Here is a 20,720-nt window from a genome sequence, read left to right as displayed (position 1 = left end):
ACCTCACAAATGATCGTGGCTGAAAGAAAGCAAGTCCCGACAGCAATGTTCCAACATCTAGTTGAAAGCCTTCCCAGAAGAGTAGAGACTGTTATAGCAGCAAAGGTGGGGCTAACTTCATAGTAATGCCCATGATTTAGGAGATGAGATGATTGACAAGCACCAGTCCATATACTTTTGGCCATGTTGTGTGTTCTCTAAACATCAAATCGCAATACATATTGTATCAGCACCGAAGTATAGTGATATTGTATTGTGAGGTCCCCATCCATTCCCAGCCCTATCTACAATGTGATGACACTATGTTGCTCCTTGCTGAACCAAGAAAGGTGTTGTAGCAAAGGAGACTTCTGCTTCAGCAGCACATGCAGTTAGGAGAAGAGTGCACCTTAAAATTGATTATTTGAATTATTATATTCTAAAAATGGTACAGCGATGCCCATTTGGCTGACCTTATCAGTCATCCAAAATTCAATGACAGTCAGAGCCCTACTTTTAATAGGTGCTCCTGAGAGTGTCTAAGTGCTACTAATCTGCACACGGCAAAGGGTTGGATCAGCCCCAGATTAACAGCATTATAGTGACTGTGTAGCAAGGTGACAGGCTGCTGGAGAACTAGGCTGGTGGTCCAAGACCAGAGGAGATAGACAAGGCTGGTGAGAAACAAAAATGTAGACAGGCTGGACAGGGCTAATGGTGAGTAGTGCTACTGAGAGAAAGAGGCAGGCAGACTGGACAGGGCAGCCCAAGAACACACCAACAGGAAGACGAAAAACACAGCAATGGTTTATAAAGAGAGTGGTTAGAATATTAACACCAATGGTAATTCTAGTTTATGATGAGTGCAACAACAAGCTACAGCCGCTCTCCATACAAAGACTGGAAACAGCTGTCCAAAAACTAAGTAACCAGTCAAATCACTTAACTGGAAAAATACTTTGTAAAAATCTGCCCGCCCCCACAAAAACAGGTTTAGAACAAACTAGTTCTACTCTCTTACAGCACAAGTGTTGGGGGCTGCTTGAAGTGGTCCGTCCAGTCAGTCATAGTGGCGTTACTCCAGGAAGGTATTAAAACGCTAATTATGTCCTGTGGAGTTTCCAGACCACCCTGTGGGGATTGGTGCCAGCTTGGTGGAAAGCCTAATTAGCTGATGTAAATACCCAGAATCAGTCTTGTCAGGTGTCAAGAGGAAGGGGCTCGGGTGGGACTGGAGCGGTGTGTTACCAGCCTACTACAGCAAGGCAAATCCTTCTACAACACCAGACAGAATGTCTCTTTTGCTCAAGCACACAAACACTTCCTCTAACCCCTTTTAATCTTGTGTTCAACACATACTGTAGGATTAGGCGACCCTCATTTGTATGGCTGTGTGTGTCACGACCAGCTACATGAGCGGTATTACATTGTCAAGATTACACAGGCGGAGCTGTTGAGATTGAACTATGACACCATAGATGCAAGAGATCCTCCTTGTGACCCAATTCTTACAGATTGGTCACTTGAATACGACAGGATTCAGATTCTGCCAAACCAAATACCAAGGACTTACAGACTGAGGGGTTGCATCATTGTACTGTTCTCTATTCATTTCTCTGTAGCACAGTAATTTTACTACTCATCCCTTTAGAATGTCTGTTTGAAAATTGTCATGTAACTATAGTGACTTCACCCACTGACTCACCAATGACCTCATCAATGAGTGTGTGTATAGCCAGACTGTGTGTATTGCCAGAGCATGTGACTCAATGTCTGTATTCATGTGCTGACCATGTGTTATCTGAAGCCTTTGAATGAATGGCCATCTGATCCCAGCCCTACAACAACTTTCAAGCTAAACAAAGTCAGGGGTGCTACCATGGTCCCTGGTATACAGAGCACATATTCAAGCCTCTCATAACAGGTCCAGCTGTTTGACTGCAAAGCACTTAAATTAGCACATTGTCCGGAAGCTGTTCAATTATTGATTGTATGCTCAGAAACCAGACAATAAATGGCCTTTAGAGTAAAAAAATGCAATAAAATTTTAAAAAGACACAGGATTCCTCTTGAAATAGTTGCTGGACTTCCAAGTGACATCTGAGGAAGAGTTATGAAAATGCACCATAACTAGAGGTCGACTGATTAATTAGGGCCGATTTCAAGTTCATAACAATCGGTAATCTGCATTTTTGGACACCGATTATGTCCGATTACATTGCACTCCACGAGGAGACTGCGTGGCAGGCTGACTCCCTGTTGTGCGAGTGCAGCAAGGAGCCAAGGTAAGGTGCTAGCTAGCATTAAACTTATCTTATAAAAAACAACCAAACTACACATGGTTGATGATATTACTAGTTTATCTAGCTTGTCCTGCGTTGCATATAATCGATGCGGTGCCTGTTAATTTATAATTAAATCACAGCCTACTTCGCGAAACAGGTGATTTAACAAACACATTCCCGAAAAAAAGCACTGTCGTTGCACCTATGTGTACCTAACCATAAACATCAATGCCTTTCTTAAAATCAATACACAAGTATATATTTTTAAACCTGCATATTTAGTTAATATTGCCTGCTAACATGAATTTCTTTTAACAACGGAAATGGTGTCACTTCTCTTGCGTTCTGTGCAAGCAGGGTCAGGGTATATGCAGCAGTTTGGGCCGCCTGGCTCGTTGCGAACTGTGTGTAGACCATTTCTTCCTAGCAAAGACCGTAAATAATTTGCCAGAATTGTACATGTTTATGACATAACATTGAAGGTTGTGCAATGTAACAGCAATATTTAGACTTAGGGATGCCACCCGGTTCCGTATTTCACTGAAAAATAAACATTTTGTTTCCGGATATGACCATATTAATGACCTAAGGCTCGTATTTCTATGTTATTATAATATAATTAAGTCTATGATTTGATAAAGCAGTTTGAGCGGTGGAAGGCAGCACCAGGCTCGTAAGCATTCATTCAAACAGCACTTTCCTGCATTTGCCAGCAGCTCTTCGCTGTGCTTCAAGCATTGCGCAGTTTATGACTTCAAGCCTATCTACTCCCGAGATTAGGCTGGCAATACTAAAGTACCTATTTGAACATCCAATAGTCAAAGGTATATGAAATACAAATGGTATAGAGAGAAGTAGTGCTATAATAACTACAATCTAAAACTTCTTACCTGGGAATATTGAAGACTCATGTTAAAAGGAACCACCAGCTTTCATATGTTCTGAGCATGGAACTTAAAACGTTAGCATTCTTACATGTCACATATTGAACTTTTACTTTCTTCTCCAATAATTTGTTTTTGCATTATTTAAACCAAATTGAACATGTTTCATAATTTATTTTAGACTAAATTGATTTTATTGATGTATTAAGTTAAAATAAGTGTTCAAATCAGTATTGATGTAATTGTCATTACTACAAATATATATAATTTTTCAATCGCCTTTTTTGGTCCTCCAATAATTAGTATCGGTATCGGCGTTGAAAAATCATAATCATAACAGTTTGTTTTGAAGAAGTCTTACAATCCATCCTTGATTCATTTCTGGTTGGCTCACAAATCGCTAACTATCCACCTTCGCTTTCACCATAGCAGTAAAAACAAACAAATGCATGCATTAAAACATTTGGCAAGGAGGTAGATCCTTGGCACGGGTGAGGTCTTACTACTTAGCAACCACACATATCTCTTATGATGCAACTTAAACGGCAGAATAAAGAAGATGGTAGGTTAAACAAGCTTTTTAGCTAACTTGACTGGATATGCAGCCACGGGAGATAACGTTAGCTGGATATTACTAGCTAGATCATATGATCATGGTCACAATTGTGAGTTCGAAGCTCGAAAAATGACTGGTGGAAAAATGTCTGACCCGAAGCTAGTAATTTAAGTTTACCAGTCTCTCTCAACTCAACAAATATGGAAACGTAGCTAACATTAACGTTACCTAAATAACGTTAGATGGCTATATTACAGTTCCTGTCCAACTAGTTTTAGCTGCCTTTCTAATTTGGTGATTCAATCGGTGGTTGACAGCGCTACTAGCCAACTAACTATCCACTCTGCTTGCAATGATGGGGTGCTGGTAGCTAGCTACAGTAACGTTAGCTCATTAATTAACAAGGCGGTTGCTGTCAGGCATCGCTAACATTAGCTATCTAACGTAGCTCAGGGTTTCCCTAACTCGGTCCTGAGGGCACGTTTGGGGTTTTGCCCTACCACTACACAGCTGATTAAATTAATCAAAGCTTGATGATGAGTTGGCTATTTGAATCAGCTGTCTAGCGCTACGGCAACAAAACAATGTACACCAGCGTGAGGTGGGGGGCATGACCGAGTTTTGGAAACCCTGATCTAGCAAACATTAGCTACACCAAAGACATTATCGGGTGCTGGATTGATTGTAATAACGTTATTCGCTACAAACTGTCACCTGCTAATAACGATAGCGAACTGATTACCACGACAAAAAAATAATTATAGCAGTGGAATGAAGCATTTGTACGAGTCGTGGAGATTTAGCTCCCTAACCTAGTGTAACATCGCTGCTAGCTAACGTTACCTACAATACGTGGATCCCAGAATCAGGGCGATTCCTCTCATCCACGTTAGACAGGGTAGTTAAGCTAGCATTCGTCGCTAACCACGGTCAATACCAATCGATCCAAATCTCAGTTCAGACACGAGTACATTATAAAATATTTACGCTTACTTTGATAAAAGCGATACAATAAATCCGTATTTTCTGTTCATTCATTCGAGGTTGTTTTAATAGACAGAGGCATTAGCTACTGTGCTATTTCTAACTGTTCACACAACGTTCCATGAAGAAAGGAATCAAAAGGGACACGCCCTTGACGTAAGGGATTGGAGTCCACCTTTTGCAGACTGGCACACACTATAAACACCATTGGATGTCGATGGTCATCAATCTCACCATAGACGAACAGGATTGGTTTAAATCTCCAGTCAACAAAGGACGTCACGTTTCCCCGCCTTTTTAGTCCACGACAACGGGTTTCTTAACGGCCATTGGATAATATGTATGTCTGTTTTTTGTGTCTACTATTTCCCCGGCTTGGTCGTGTACGTTCCCGCCTCTATATTTACGTTTAGGATTTATTCAGAGCAGTTATTGGTCATGGCTAGAAGGGATCCAGCTTTGTCAAATTAACGTCACAAATTGAATTGTTTTGCATTTTAGTTAACCCTAAGCATTTTCCTAACCATGTATCCAACCTGCTACGGTAATTCTCCTAACCTGCTGCGTAAAGTATCTTAACCTGCTACAAAAAGTCTAATCTGATTTGACAAAACCTGGATCCCTTCTAGCCATGACCGCAGTGATTTGCAAGTAAAACGTTCCTCAGCAGATATCAAAAGAAATCAGTGCTTGTAAGAAAAGACAAACGCGCAAAAGACAAACGCGCAAGATATGTTCGATGGAATGGAACATGTTACTTCGATTGGCTGAAAACTGATATTGCAAGATAATTGCTGTCAAATTATACATGTATTTGAATGAACTACAGGTCTAATGTTCAGATTGACACTTTTGAATATTCATAATGGTCTACAAAAAAAGGAATGGCAGCAATAGTCTAACATTTCAATTATGGGGTGCCCTGCCCTTGTAAAACATTTTGATCAGTAGGCCTACAAACACTTTGTTTCAGCATGATTCAGGAACAGAGCACTTTGCAGCCCTGGCTAGACCAACTCCATTGCCCCTGCTCGAAACCCACCACAGTCTTCCCTAAGGCAACTTCATCTGGGCAAGGGCTGCTTTTGTGCTGCAAACAGACTGCATCATATGACACAGTGATTCCCATGCTGATCAGACTCTGCCGGGGCTCCTCTAACCTTTTAAACCACCGCCTGTAATCGCTGACTGCATGCATGGCATTTTCATAGGCCTTGATGTGGTAACTGACAACAGCTGAGCCACAGAAGTGAATCTGATGCAAAAATGAAAACAGTGATTGATGGGGGGAAACAATGATGTGTTTTTATTAATACTCTACCTATGATTGTCATGCTTTGGGCTTTTTGTTTTTGAGGCATCAAAAAACGTTTTGATATGTTTGTATGTTCACAGACTCCAGTAGTGGACAGACCACTATCTGAGACCACCCACATCTGTGAACTGGCTTGACATTTGAGAAGTTTTGTTCTCATGCATGGAAAACATCCGCAGCAGCGCCAGTGCATGTGTGTGTGAGAAACAGGTGTGCAAACTCACCATGATGTATCGCCAGACAGCATATCCCCCTGCTCACTGTTGTGTAATGGGTATGGATGAGTTAGATGGCACCAGTCCAGTCTTGCCGCATCACCTCCCTCTACAATGTCTACTTTCTCACTGGGCTGATAGGCCATTCAGTGCCACCAGCCAGAGACCAAATCTGTTGTGTGTGTGTGTGTGTGTGTGTGTGTGTGTGTGTGTGTGTGTGTGTGTGTGTGTGTGTGTGTGTGTGTGTGTGTGTGTGTGTGTGTGTGTGTGTGTGTACGCACCCGCGTGTGCCACTGGGTTCATACCCCTTACAGCGGAATAAGTACAGTCCCTTGCAATACATTTTCCCTGCTGGATTTGAAAATACATCAATGCATGTGGGAATCTTACATCATCACTAAATGATTCATGAATCGTGCTAAAAAAGGATGATAAGGCCCTTTTCAAACAAAACTATTATGCCTACAGTAAAGGCATAAAACCTTTGTCTGTCCAATCCCCAATGCCCAGCCCACGCCCATCCTGAACAGTACAGTATACTCACTGGTGCTGGAGATATGGGTGCAGCCGGTGGTGGTGGGTGGAGGTGAATCAGAGTCCACTGAGGCGGTGTCCTCATCCTGGGAGCAGCCAGCCTGGATGGCCCGCAGGTAGCTGTGGCTGCGGGAGCGGAAGTACGTCGGTGTGGGCAGGTCCAGGGCCTCCACCGCCTGGGACTCCGCCTCGCAGTACAGCGAGCGCCCACAGCCCTGCCCACACACCTGAAAGGACACGTGCAGGTTGACAAGTTGGGGGCGGGGACTAAGGCGACCACTAGATCTCCGCCGCCTGTGAGGTGAAAGCAGTGCCAGTCTTGGGTGGCGGGGCATGCTGCTGGAGTAAGGTGGTGGTGTGTGGTCAGAGAGTGTGAAGGATCCTGTTCGTCTCAGCTCACGAGAGCCCAATCAAAAGGACTGTTAGATTTACCAAAGAAACTCATGCACTGATAATGAACATTTTTACTATCTCTAGAGGAAAATGGGTACAGGCGTTATCATGCACGTTCACGATTTTACTTAATGAAATCAATTGATCAAAAAGTAAATCTGCAGTGACCTTGTTGAAAACATCTCATTATTTAAATATTCTGTTTGAGCTTTGCGTCCCCTGATAATCAGTATACTCACTGTACTGTATCTAATGTGAAATACCACACGGAATGTTTAATCAGTGATGATAAGCCAGCAGCGTCAGATTTCACTTAACTCCTCATGCCAGGAGCTAAAACAATCACTGCTACTGAGGCACCAGCAGCCTCCCACTACAAGCTGTTCACTCTCTCCACATCATAGTCGTAGTGGTAGGGGTGGTGTCTGGTTTTGCTCAGTTCAGCGGTGCTAATGATCTACAAGACGTTTATTGGTGTAGGACATTTCCAGTCTCTGGCGTTGACAACATGACATGTTCACATAACAGCAGATTCATCAGCAGGAATATATCATAGTACATCTATGTAGCCCAGGGCCAGGGATAGGTTGAACAGGGACAAGGTATTGTAGAGACAGACCAGCTGAGTCAACTTCACCAGTCCGTCCTGGGATAAAGGCTTGTTTCAGTTCAAACAGTGCCAGAGTGGAGAAGGAGGAACACTGATAGCTTATTACACCCCAGTCTTCTATGCCAGGCTCCTGTGATGTTCAAAGTTTTAATGATGTTGGTAGCAGGTGGAGTCTCTATTTGTTCATCCTGCTTTTCATTGCAGTGTGAGAGGAGGAGGCTGGTGCCAGAGTTGGCACATGGTCATCATTGTGTCCCCCAAGACAGAAAGAGGATGTAACATGGATGCTCAGTATTCAAAATCCATTCTGAAACTTCATGTAAATCAAATGATGAAACTTCACGCCATTCCATGATTTTTACAATAAGAGCCTATTCCTTGGTTGCTGCTTATCCGTTATTTGATCCGTTTGAATCTTGCAATACTTTTTTATCATGGTTTTAGAATGATTATTACCATCTTGAAACCATCTTGAAACCATCTTTCCGGTCTATAATTTTAGCATGTAAACTGATAATGTCTGTACTTCTTTGTATACCCAGTGAAAATACTTGAAGGAAAAGGCATCGATGTGTTACAACCTTTCCGATATCTGATTTTATGCGCATTTACCTCCATGCACAACAATGCAGATCCTTTGAAGCCTGTCCTCCTGCTATGGCAGCCATCATAATCCATCAGATATCAATCCTGATAAAACGTTGCAGTTCATTCAGAAAATACTTGCTTTTGTCCCAAAACAGATTTTACTGTCATCTCCCAAATTCAATTCCTGAAATATGATAATAAAAAAAGCTTCCTGTGAGGTAAAGAGGGCAATTCCATTGTTGTCATCTGTAATATTATGCCATTTTAACTCCATGAGCAAAAGTGGCTCCGGATGTTCCATCTGAAAGGAGTCTGCTGGTTTTGATAAAAACAGAATGTCCTCAGGATTAGAAGGAGGCGCATGTCCCAGTCTTAACTTCTGAAAATTACTTTCAAGCATCATTCCTGTTCTTGTCTCTTCTGGCTTACTGGATGTTTAACCAATCAGCGTCTCACACATAATCTGAAATGTTCTATCCCTGCCTGCAGTCATAGAAATAGAGGATTCGGCTGTCAACATCCCACTCATTTCTGGTTGTTGTTTCAGGCTTGAGGCTTGTCTTTGCACTGTCTGAGGGCATTCTTTATGAATAATTCATTTAATACAGTTGTACTTTTATTAGTTAATTATGCCTACATGTATCTGTCAAACTGTTATGATGTGTTTGTTGTATGGGGATACTATTCCTACACACACTGACAGGCCTGTTTGAGACCCTGATAAAGAGTGTAATGAGTGAATAGGGAGAGTGGATTTACAGTACATACCTGACCACTGCTCATCATGGCCCTGCCCAGGGTAGCATAACCTTGGTGGTAGTCTCTGCGATTGTCCCAGTGCCGCATGGACATCGGGGGCTCACACGGGCTCACCAGGCAGTCCAGGTTGTCCAGGCTCCGATTGGTGGAAAGTTCTCTCAGGGAGGGGAGACAACTACAGGGGTAGAGGGGAGAATTAGTTGCTGAAAGAACCCCTCAACCATAAGGAAAAGACCTGGATGAAGGGTTGGGAGGATACGGGACATCTTGGGTTGATGAGAACCGCATCCATTTTCAGCGGATGCTTTGAACTTCCCCAAATTTCTTGTGATTTTGTGAGATCAAATACCAGCGAGATGAGAGGATAGCAGAGCGGAGAATAGTTGGGTATCAAAATGACAGCACAGAGGACACATTGAGTCGTCAGTAAACATCAAAACAAAAGGGAGAGAATTTGAGTTATTCTTTTGCTTTGTAATCATCAATGGAATTTGCTGAGACAGAGAGGTTGTTTCCTTTGTTCTGAGTTGCCTGACGAGGAGGCACCTGTTAGTGGGAATGTGTGTGCCGGTGCGGAGGGTGGGGGTAGAAAGGGTTTGTATGGGGGATCAGTGGTTTATGATGAGAGACGTGACAGGAGTGGCTGTGGCTGGGATACTAACACACCACTCAGAGCAATTGGTAATATATGGGGTGTGGGCAGGGGAACAGGACAAAGCACTGGGTTGGTTAGAGAAGTGGCAGCAGAGGTGGGCATGTGTGAGTGGAGGGCCGTGCTGCCTCCCTCCCTAGGACACTGACCTGGCCAAATGCTGCATTGAGCATGCACTCTGTAGTGGAGACCATAGTATCCCATTATCCTCCAGCATGGGTGCATAGCCGCGAGGCCTGCCGGTGCGAGCGGTGGGGAACATGACAAAACATTTCACATTTTTGACCTTAAATGGAAACGCTTGGTTACCTGTTGTTGATTTGTGATTTCCTTTTTCTATAATTGAACAGCCCATAAGATCATGTTACACTGATATAGTTGTATCTAGTCATGAACAGGAGTCTGCTGCAGCCTGCAGGTTTTATCCTGCATACATTATGTAGTAAATGTTCAACGTCAGTGTCAGGATGCTGCCCTCTGCTGTCCATTTGTGGTGTCCACTTTAATTTCATTCTGTTATATTAGATTCACTCTCAGAGCAGACAGGTTTCCATGCAGGGTGTGTGTAGCTACTCCTCTGTATAAGAATAAGTTCCCCCAGACATCCCATGTTATCTGTTCTGTCATGACATAGATTGCTAAGGAAAATTAACTCCTCTTCAGAAACATACAGTATTAACTACAGTATGATCTACATGCATATTTCCTCTTGTATCTAGCTCTCTCACTTGTGTGGTGGTGGAGGCTGATGCTCGCTCAGGGACTGATGGGTGGCCTTCAGGTAGCTCTGGCGGCGGGCGGCTGTTTTGGGCGAGGGTTTAGGACTTCCCTCTGAGTCCTCGCTGTCCTGGTCCACGTCCCCCATGGCCTTGACGTAGCTGCCGCTACGCATCCTTCGGCATGGGATCTCAAGGCCCCTGGGTCGGCCCCGGCCCCCCAGTGTAGCACTCCAGTCCCCCAGTGGAACCTACAGACAGTATGGGGCCACACACCATCCCACTGTGACTCACTGAGCCAGCACACCTTCATCTCTACTTTATCATCTCCACTTTAACTAGTTTAAAGACCCAGTGCAGTCAAAAACATGATTTTTCTGTGGTTTATATATATTTATACACTATGAAATAATAATGTGAAATTATGAAAATTATGATAATGCCCTTTTAGTGAAATGTCAGCCTGTTTTGGTGGGATGGAGTTTTGGCTAGGAAGGCATTTAATTGTTACCCAGAAATAGTTTGATATTGAGATAAAAAAATTGCTGCATTGGACCTTTAATGCGACAGACCTTGAATGTGTCATTTCATTTCATTTGAATGTATTGTGTGGTATTTGTAATGAATTTGAATAATGGGATTATAGACCGTAAATGTCACGATGCTGCTGAAGTAGTTAAAAGGGATTCAAATGAATTAGGTTTTAAAACAAATCTCCTAATTTCTGAGATTTAGTGGCTGTGGCTGCTAGTGCCTAATGTGAATAATACTCACTGGGCCTCCTACCTGGAGGTACTGACAGGTCAGGTCCTGGTGACACGACTTGGATTTGAGCAGGGTCCTGTTGACAGTGGCTGAACCCTTCTGGAGCACCTGCCTGGCCTGGCTGAGGGTCAGTGTGGACCAGGAGCCTCGCTTCACCAGGGTGCTCTCCCTGCTTCCTCCTCCCACCAGCTCCCCTCCCCTAGTCCCTGTCATTGCTTGCGGGCAGGCCAAGTACTTGAGGTCGCTGCTGCTCTTGGAGGCCTTGAGTGTGTGGGCAGAGATGGTGTTGTAGCCATGTGGTAGGTGCCTGGGAGGAGCCTGGCTGTCAGACACCGCCCTGCCCAGCGTCATCATGCTAAGTGGGTTACGGTAGCCCACGGCGATAGTGCCAACTTTGGTGGTTGTGTCACTATCCAGGGCATCGTCTGAGCTCCAAAGCCCCAGTGTATTTTGCCTGCTAGGTCGCTGCTTCAGCGTCTCAGTCTTAGCACTGTCTTTACTCTTACTCCTGCAGGTCTGCCTGGTCCCCTCCTCACCTCCCCCTGTAGTGCTGTTCATGTTGCCCTTGACCACCGAGCCCTCCAGCGACTGGGACTTGTTGAATAGCTTCTGGACAGAGTGCATGATGTGGCGGATCCGTCCGGGACTCTCGCTGCGCTGCTTGGCCACCCTGCCCCGGTGGAACTGGAGGGTACTGAAGCCATCCCTCTGCAGGGGTAGGTGCTTCTCCAGCTGGTCTAGCAGGTTAGATGGCAGCCGGTTCATCTTGGCCGCTGCCGCAGAAGAGATGGTAGCTGATCCACTTGTGATCATGGGAGCCCCGCTGAGACCCAGGCCCATGCCCACTGACATGGAGGTGGACAGGGTGCCCACCCGGCTGCCACCAGGCCTACCTCCGCCCCCGGCAGGGACCATGCAGCCCTGGGAGTAGTCGGACTGTTCCGGTTGGGAGGTAACGTGGAGTCGGGGGAAAGTGCTGCTGTTGGACATCTGGTTCAGGGGCAGTAGGCACTCCAGAGGCAGGGGTTGGGGGTTGGAGGCCTGGTAGTGGTGGAGTTGGTGGGGGTCCAAGGTGCCGTAGTGGTTCATGGTGGGGCTCAGGAGGAAGGGACCATGGGGGTCAGAGGTCAAGGGGTACAGGGGCTTCTGGGGACCCCCCGATGGCTCACAGGAGTCCGACAGGTGACGGCTGCGATTGGCACCTAACCCTTTCATGGTGGCCACAGTGCAGGTCTGCTGCTGCTCTTAGAACATGTCTCCAGCTGGGGCGCGTCTATAGCCCTGGAGGGCTCATCCTGGAACAGAGGGGAATAGGATATCTATTAGAATATACAGTATAAGAAAGAGGAATTGATTGTTACAGTATGAATACGACTCATAGTACGACTTAGTATGAGTGCGACTCATACATTACACTTCCCCTCTGCTGTGATGATGCTGGAGTCAAGCAGTAAAGAACAACCTTAAGTGTTTATAGTACGAGGCTCTACAAATCCACTTAAGCTCATAAACACATTAGAGTTGGAGCTCATTAAGCTCTTTTAATTACTGTAGTGGAGCACTAACTTAAGAGACATAATGAGAGCTTGGGACTATAAGGTTTTGTCTGCAAAAAGATGATTCAGAGATAATTGGCTTTAAAGTTCAGTAACATTTCAACTAACTATCTACCAACCCTAACCCTCATCCTAACCCTAAACTTAACCATTACCCTAACCCTTACTCTAACGTTAACCCTTACACTAACTCTTATTCTAAACCTTACCCTAACCTTAACCATAACCTTAGCAAGCAGTTGCTTATCAACAGTTAGTCAGTTGCTTATCAGCAGATACTTTGTTGATAGTATGACCATCTGTAGACAATCTGGACTATCCAAATATAGTAGGACCTAAAGTTCCGAACCCTCATTGGTTTGAATTGTGTCAGCAATTTTCAAAATCTTGTTTTCTTTTGAACTTAACAACTTGAATTGGGGTATTTAGAGAACTATATAGGTAGAGAACATTGAACAGAACAAGACTATGTCAATAATTACATTTTGACAAAAACGCAGATAGAACCTTGTAGAACCTTATAAGCTCTTAATATGTGTCACACAGCTATTCTTCAGCCATGTTTTTGATTATGCTAGACCAAAATGTGCTGTAAAACACAGAGGAGTTGCCCTCTGCCAGCAGATTTTTTTTATCTTCTCCGAGACACTGGCCCACACACATCACCATGTCCACACGGTTCTCCAACTAACCAGCAGGTGGAGCTACAGAACAAACCAACAGCATGCAGGAGTCAAGGGTAGGCCAGGGATTTGAAAACATCAGTACGTCCCAACTGAGCTCAGGACAGAGAATTTCTAAGTACATACCGGTATATGCTCTGCTCATAAAAATTATATGACTATCTTTATATGCGGACTACATCAAGTGGGAAATTCTAATTTACCATCTGTGCTTATAAGTATTTTAACGGTCACTGCCTATTTTCTTATGGCTTTGATCCCGCTAACGGGATCGATATGACAACAACCAGTGAAAGTGCAGGGCGCCAAATTCAAAACAACATAAATCTCGTAATTAAAATTCCTCAAACATGGAAGTATTTTACACCATTTTAAAGATAAAGTTGTTGTTAATCCCACCACAGTGTCCGATTTCAAAAAGGCTTTACGACAAAAGCACACCGAACGATTGTGTTAGGTCTGCACCTAGTCACAGAAAAACACAGCCATTTTTCCAGCCAAAGAGAGGAGCCACAAAAAGCAGAAATAGAGATAAAATGAATCACTAACCTTTGATGATCTTCATCAGATGACACTCATAGGACATCATGTTACACAATACATGTATGTTTTGTTCAATAAAGTTCATATTTATATCCAAAAATCTCAGTTTACATTGGCGCGTTACGTTCAGTAATGTTTTGCTTCCAAAACATCCGGTGATTTTGTAGAGAGCCACATCAATTTACAGAAATACTCATAATAAACATTGATAAAAGATACAACTGTTATGCATGGAACTTTAGATAAACTTCTCCTTAATGCAACTGCTGTGTCAGATTTCAAAAAAGCTTTACCGGAAAAGCACACCATGCAATAATCTGAGTACTGCGCTTAGACAACAAAACAAGCCATACAGATATCCACCATGTTGTGGAGTCAACAAAGTCAGAAATAGCATTATAAATATTCACTTACCTTTGATGATCTTCATCAGAATGCACTCCCAGGAATCCCAGTTCCACAATAAATGTTTGATTTGTTCGATAAAGTCCATCATTTATGTTCGTGCGTTTAGTACACAATCCAAAATCATGACGCACAGGCAATTCCAGGCGAAAGTTCAGAAGAAAAGTCATATTACAGTTCGTAGAAACATGTCAAACGAAGTATAGAATCAATCTTTAGGATGTTTTTATCATAAATCTTCAATAATGTTCCAACCAGAGATGTCCTTTGTCTGTAGAAATGCAATGGAACGCAAGCTAACTCTCACATGAGCGCGAGATCAGCTCATGCAACTCTGGCAGACCTCTGACTCATTCAGCTCCCATTCCTCCCTCCTTCACAGTAGAAGCATCAAACAAGGTTCTAAAGACTGTTGACATCTAGTGGAAGCCTTAGGAAGTGCAATATGACCCCATAGACACTGTATATTCGATAGGCAATGACTTGAAAAACTACAAACCTCAGATTTCCCATTTCCTGGTTGGATTTTTTCTCAGGTTTTTGCCTGCCATATGAGTTCTGTTATACTCACAGACATCATTCAAACAGTTTTTAGAAACTTCAGAGTGTTTTCTATCCAAATCTACTAATAATATGCATATATTAGCAACTGGGCCTGAGTAGCAGGCAGTTTACTCTGGGCACCTTATTCATCCAAGCTACTCAATACTACCCCCAGCCATAAGAAGTTATTAAAGCACCAAATGAATGTCTGACTGAAATTCAAAAGCGATGAACTTATTTTTATGATTTTATCAAGCTTATTTAGCAATACAAATATAAACTGTGTGTGCATTTCACTGCTGAGAGTGTAACCCTGTCTTCCACTCTGTCTGCCCATATGTTCTGGGTTAGGTGCGTAGGAATGCAGACCTTGCTGCCGCAACCACCCTGTACAAGTGGAAGGTGAACTGCAGGTAGAAACAGATTCAGGTTCACAGAGGTTAACATGGGGAATAAAGGAAACATCTACAAAAGTCCGATACGGGTTGTCTCCCCCCCATTTAAATATTTTCATGGGAGGGACTGGAGAGGATCCAATGATAGAGGAATCTCAGATGTGGTATTCTGTATTCCTGACCTCAGTTAACTCTCCTGGCTGTCATAACCTGACCATAGACAAAGGTGATGGTAGAGTGCTCAGGGAATCAGGAATTATTGTGAAGCAGAGCTGATGGCTCAGCCTGGTTTCAGTGACTAGACGTAACCTAGTACATTTAAATCCAGGACACTGAAATTAGTATGACATGTTACGTTTGGTATGGTTACATAGGACAGATGGTTACTTAAGGCAAAAATGAAAGTAGGTTGGTTGGTCGAGTTGGATGAGTAGGTGCTAACTACCGTAATTTCTGGACTATTAAGCGCACCTGAATATAAACCACACCCACTGAATTAAAAAAAAAAGTGTTTTGTACATAAATAAGCCGCACATGTCTATAAGCTGCAGGTGCCTACCGGGACATTGAAACAAATTAACTTTACACAGCCTTTAAACGAAACACGGCTTGTAACAAAAATAAATAGGCTTTGAAACGAAACACGGCTTGTAACAAAAATTTTCAAAATAGCAGTAAACAGTAGCCTACCAAGAAAGTCATTGGTCACTATCTTCCTCCTCCTGTGCACTGAAACCACTGAAGTCATCTCCTTCAGTGTCGGAGTTGAATAGCCTCAGAATTGCTTCATCCGATGTTGGTTCGCTGCCCTCTTCATTACGCAGCAGTCCAGCCTTTCGAAACCCGTTGATGATAGTGGATTTTTTGACAATGCTCCACGCTGTCAGCAGCTCTAGTTCTTCCTTTTTTCAACAGCCAGATCGATCGCCTTCAACTTGAAAGCTGCATCACGTATCTTTGCCATGATGAGGGTGACAAAATTACTACCGTAATCAGAATGATGGGAAGTTTGACCGCGCTCGATTTACATCACATTATGTGATGGTGCTCAGTTTTTTGGCGGCATGAATCTTGTGAAAGTGGGAAAAATCCATAAATTAGCTGCGTCATTGTATAAACCGCGAGGTTCAAAGCGTGGGAAAAAAGTAGCGGCTTATAGTCCGGAAATTACGTTAGAACGTCTAACAATCCAAAGGTAGCGAGTTTCAATCTCATCACAGACAATTCTAGCTAATTAGCAACTTTTCAACTACTTACTACTTTTTAGCTACTTTGCAACTACTTAGCATGTTAGCTAACCCTTCCCCTAACACTAACCTTAACATTTTTGCAAACCCTAACCCTTTTAGCAAACCCTTCCCTTAACCCTAAACCTTACTTTACCATAATCTTAACCCTAACCCCTAGCCTAGCTAACATTAGCTAACTAGCTAGAATTTGAAACATATCATACGTTGGGCAAATTGGTAACATATTGTACGTTCTGCAAATTCATAACATATCATACAAATTGTAATTCGTAACATATCATACGAAATGGGTGATGGACATCCACAAATTAATACATACCATATGAAACTTAACATATCATACTAAATGGTGTGTGTCGGATTTACGTACAGAATAATACGAAATGCTCTGAGACCAGGTTGGATGGCTCCTCTCTCTCTCACTGCTGAATGGCTGTTGTGACATCACCTCTCTGAGACAGGAGACAAGGGGTCCTAAAGCTCTGATGAATGTGGGCCGTATTGTCCTGCCATGGAATTAAAGTCCCATGTGGCCTGTCTGTCAACACGGATAGTGGTTTCCACAGCAACAGGCAGTGCTGGCAAGGTTAGTCAGTCTAGACACGTCTCTCAGCATGTTTGTTGGTTCTCTCTTGCTGGTGCTTCTGACATCCCAGCGCTGCCTGGCAAAAAAATGATCTCCGGTACAATGACTCAGGTTACATGCAGCTGGAAGCCTAAAGCATGCTGAGGAAATTGATGATGGAACTGTATGTGGTCACAAGAAAACTAGTGGTAGCCTAGGAATGATTTTTGGAATCAGGAGGGTGCCATGTTTTCCTAGTAGCTCAGAGTAATCTGTTCTTCCTTAAAGCTCTGTAAACATTACATTAAAAAATATTTTTAAAAGCCCATATTTATTTGAGACTACTGCTTACCATGCAAGTTGCTTCCTAGAGGAGTAATAACTGTATCATTGAACACACTGCATGGTCATTCAGCATCTCCCTCTACAGCATAGTTGGAAATAAATCCTACCTCGGAGTTGAGCATGTAGCGCTCACATTTCATTACCACAACATTAGTTTGGGGTTTGTTTCCTTTATCTAACCTTGTGCACCCCATCTGCTGTATGAGAGCTCCCACTTATCTCAGTCTGTGTCAGCTGAAGCAGAGCAGCGCCGTGACAAATACAGCAAGCTTTACAGCAATATAGGCTTTTGTAATTTATCTGCCTAAGCCACACACACACACATAAACGGACGCACAGGAGCCCACACACACACTAACACATGCACGCACACACATACATACACAAATACACACATACATAGACACCCGTACCCACACACACAGCACTCTATAGAGAGATGGTGAGAAGTGCTGCAGCGTAAAGGAATCCATGCATTCCTTGTTCCCAGGGTCAGCCTGACTTGTCTATGGAACCTGGACCACAGGCTCAGAGTTAATTATCAAGTAGAGGGAGGATCCCCTGGGCCCAGGCTGTAAATGCCTGTCACCAGTTCACACACACACAATGGGGAAGCACAGGCTTAGCGTTAGTGTCATGGGAGCTGTGGCCTGCCTGCCATGGTAAAAGAGATCTACACTGAGTCAAGGGCAAAATGTTGGTGTGGGTCCTCCTCCATTAATTTTTTTTACATTTTAAAAACATTTCCTGCAATTCTACACAGTTTGACTTATTATGCCTCTCTTGACAAGTATTTTGAGGGTTATATGGAGATGTATTTTGAAGGCTATTTTGAGGGGTATTTTGATAGATATTTTGAGGGGTATATGGAGGGATATTTTGAGGGTTATATGGAGGGGTATTTTGAGAGGTATGTGGAGGGATATTTTGAGGGGTATATGGTGTATTTTGAGGGTATATGGAGGGGTATTTTGAAGGGTATTTTGAGGGATATTTTGAGGAGTATATTCCTGCATATTTTGAGGGGTATACAGTATTGAGGGATATTTTGAGTGGTATTTTGAAGGACTTCTACAGGGGAATTTTGAGGGTTATATTGAGAGATATTTTGAAGGACATCTGGTATTGTACCTTGTGACAAAACTGCACATTTTAGAGTGTTTTTTTATTGTCCCCAGCACAAGCTGCACCTGTGTAATGATCATACTGATTAATCAGCGTCTTGATATGCCATACCTGTCAGGTGGATGGATTAGCTTGTCAAAGGAGAAATGCTCACTAACAGGGATGTAAACAAATATGTGTACACAATTTGAGAGAAATAAGATTTTTTTGTGCATATGGAACATTTCTAGCCTCTTTTATTTCAGCTCATGAAACATGGGACCAACACTTAACATGTTGGGTTTATATTTCTGTTGAGTATATAATGCTATTCTACACATTTTGTCATGAGGCTGAGAGAAACATTATAAGTTTTAAAGCTAATTTCCTGCAATTCTACACATACTTATGACGTGTTCATATGCCATCTGGGGGGCCACTGACCTCCAGGGTAATCCCAACCCCCCCAGAATATTTATATATAAAAAATAAATACAAATTATTTTAAAGAAATTATTGTGGGGGACGAATAGACCTGTCCACCCATCCCATGTGACAATTTCGCCCATGCCCTGAGTGACAAGACTGCTGGGTCTGTTTAAGCAGCAAGCTGTTTGCCTCTGTGTGTGTGTGTGTGTGTGTGTGTGTGTGTGTGTGTGTGTGTGTGTGTGTGTGTGTGTGTGTGTGTGTGTGTGTGTGTGTGTGTGTGTGTGTGTGTGTGTGTGTGTAAACATGTAGATGACAATCATTTGTTAGTGTACTTTATGTGATATGCATATTTGTGAGGAGGAAAAGGAGGGGTATTGGGGAGTATCACTATTGAATGTGTATAGTCCTTTTCGTAGGTGGGTTTTTCAAAAATGAGCAGAGCACAGAGACAGTTCCAAGCCTAATCAGCAGCCTTCAAGCCACAGCTGGCTGACATTAACCTGTGTTAGTGAACCCCCCAGTGTCAGACACTGTTTATCATATTCCACACTGGGAGCAGAGCATACTTCTGCTCTCATGTCTCCCTCCTATGGATCTTTGATACTGTAGGACTCCCCGTTGATAGAAATGATGCTACTATTTGAAAGCTGCTCCGGACGTTCCTACATACCGTGCAGTGTCAGTGAATTTCAGAATGCCATATTTTCTTGGTTTAAGTAAATGGCATGGTGTTTGATGCATTGTGTAAGGGTTGATTTATGGTTGTTTGGAGACTGAAATCCAGCAGGTCTGTGAACTACTAGTGTGTGAAGTGTTTGGTATAAGCCAAGGGCACAACAATCAATATAAAATACTATAGAAATTAGATTGGACATGTGTGATGCAGTGTGCAACCACACAGAGGACGCCAGTGATCAAGGTGTTTTGGTGCCATTCAAGTAAATGGAAATTCTTCAGGCTGTGCAGGGCTTGCTGGATGCAGATTAAAAGGTAAAACAGCAAACCTGCATAACCTAGAAAGTACAAACACCCTTTACTAACACCTACCAGGTAGAGGAGTATGTGTCATTTAATGTTGCTGATTTGGTGCAGAACAATTCTAAGAAGAAACATGTGACAGCAAAAAAGCAGGGGACATTTGTGTTGTTTTGGCACACATATCATCTACAGAGGCATATGAAATCAAAGAGACAGAGATCTCTTTTAATTCACATTCCTGCATATAGTACTGTTTGATGTTTGACATTGACTCATATCTCTGTCATCAATAATTATTTAACAGACAAAAAATGTAAATGAACCTTTAATAGTCTCCCCCCCACCATATCTAACAGAATCACATTGCAGAGATGAGATGGTAGGAAACCTATCACCTGTCAACGATGAGCATATTTATTAGTATTATTTACTATTTGATGAAAAAAGATGAGGAAATAATCCAGGTCCGTAAGGAATTAATAATTCCAAAACTGCAATTTTAGTGGTCTAATGATTATGAGGCAAAGGTACACAAGATTTCAATTGATTTCCATTGTTCAAAATGTTCTAACTCTGACCACTGCACTTTAAGTGACTTTGTCCTACAGTAGGCTGAAAACACTGTCACTGTTTCTAATCATAGACAGCACATGAAGGAGACTATAAGTCGTCCCCCCCCCCCATGAACA

General features: G+C 42.9%; 1 protein-coding gene across 1 annotated transcript in view; it reads right to left on the bottom strand.

The window, feature by feature from the left end:
* Window positions 1-20,720, bottom strand: part of LOC112216117 (disks large-associated protein 4) — a 127,947-nt gene that overhangs the window by 19,824 nt on the left and 87,403 nt on the right. The window contains exons 2-5 of the mRNA XM_024375836.2: window positions 11,245-12,530; window positions 10,483-10,721; window positions 9,112-9,277; window positions 6,763-6,979 (exon numbers count right to left, since the gene is read on the bottom strand). Coding sequence (XP_024231604.1) covers window positions 6,763-6,979; window positions 9,112-9,277; window positions 10,483-10,721; window positions 11,245-12,450 — 1,828 coding nt within the window. The 5' untranslated portion in view covers window positions 12,451-12,530. The remainder of the gene's footprint in view (window positions 1-6,762; window positions 6,980-9,111; window positions 9,278-10,482; window positions 10,722-11,244; window positions 12,531-20,720) is intronic.

The sequence above is a fragment of the Oncorhynchus tshawytscha genome, linkage group LG16 (assembly GCF_018296145.1).
Source record: "Oncorhynchus tshawytscha isolate Ot180627B linkage group LG16, Otsh_v2.0, whole genome shotgun sequence".
In the NCBI taxonomy this organism is placed as follows: Eukaryota; Metazoa; Chordata; class Actinopteri; order Salmoniformes; family Salmonidae; genus Oncorhynchus; species Oncorhynchus tshawytscha.
This window is presented reverse-complemented; position numbering and strand designations above follow the sequence as displayed.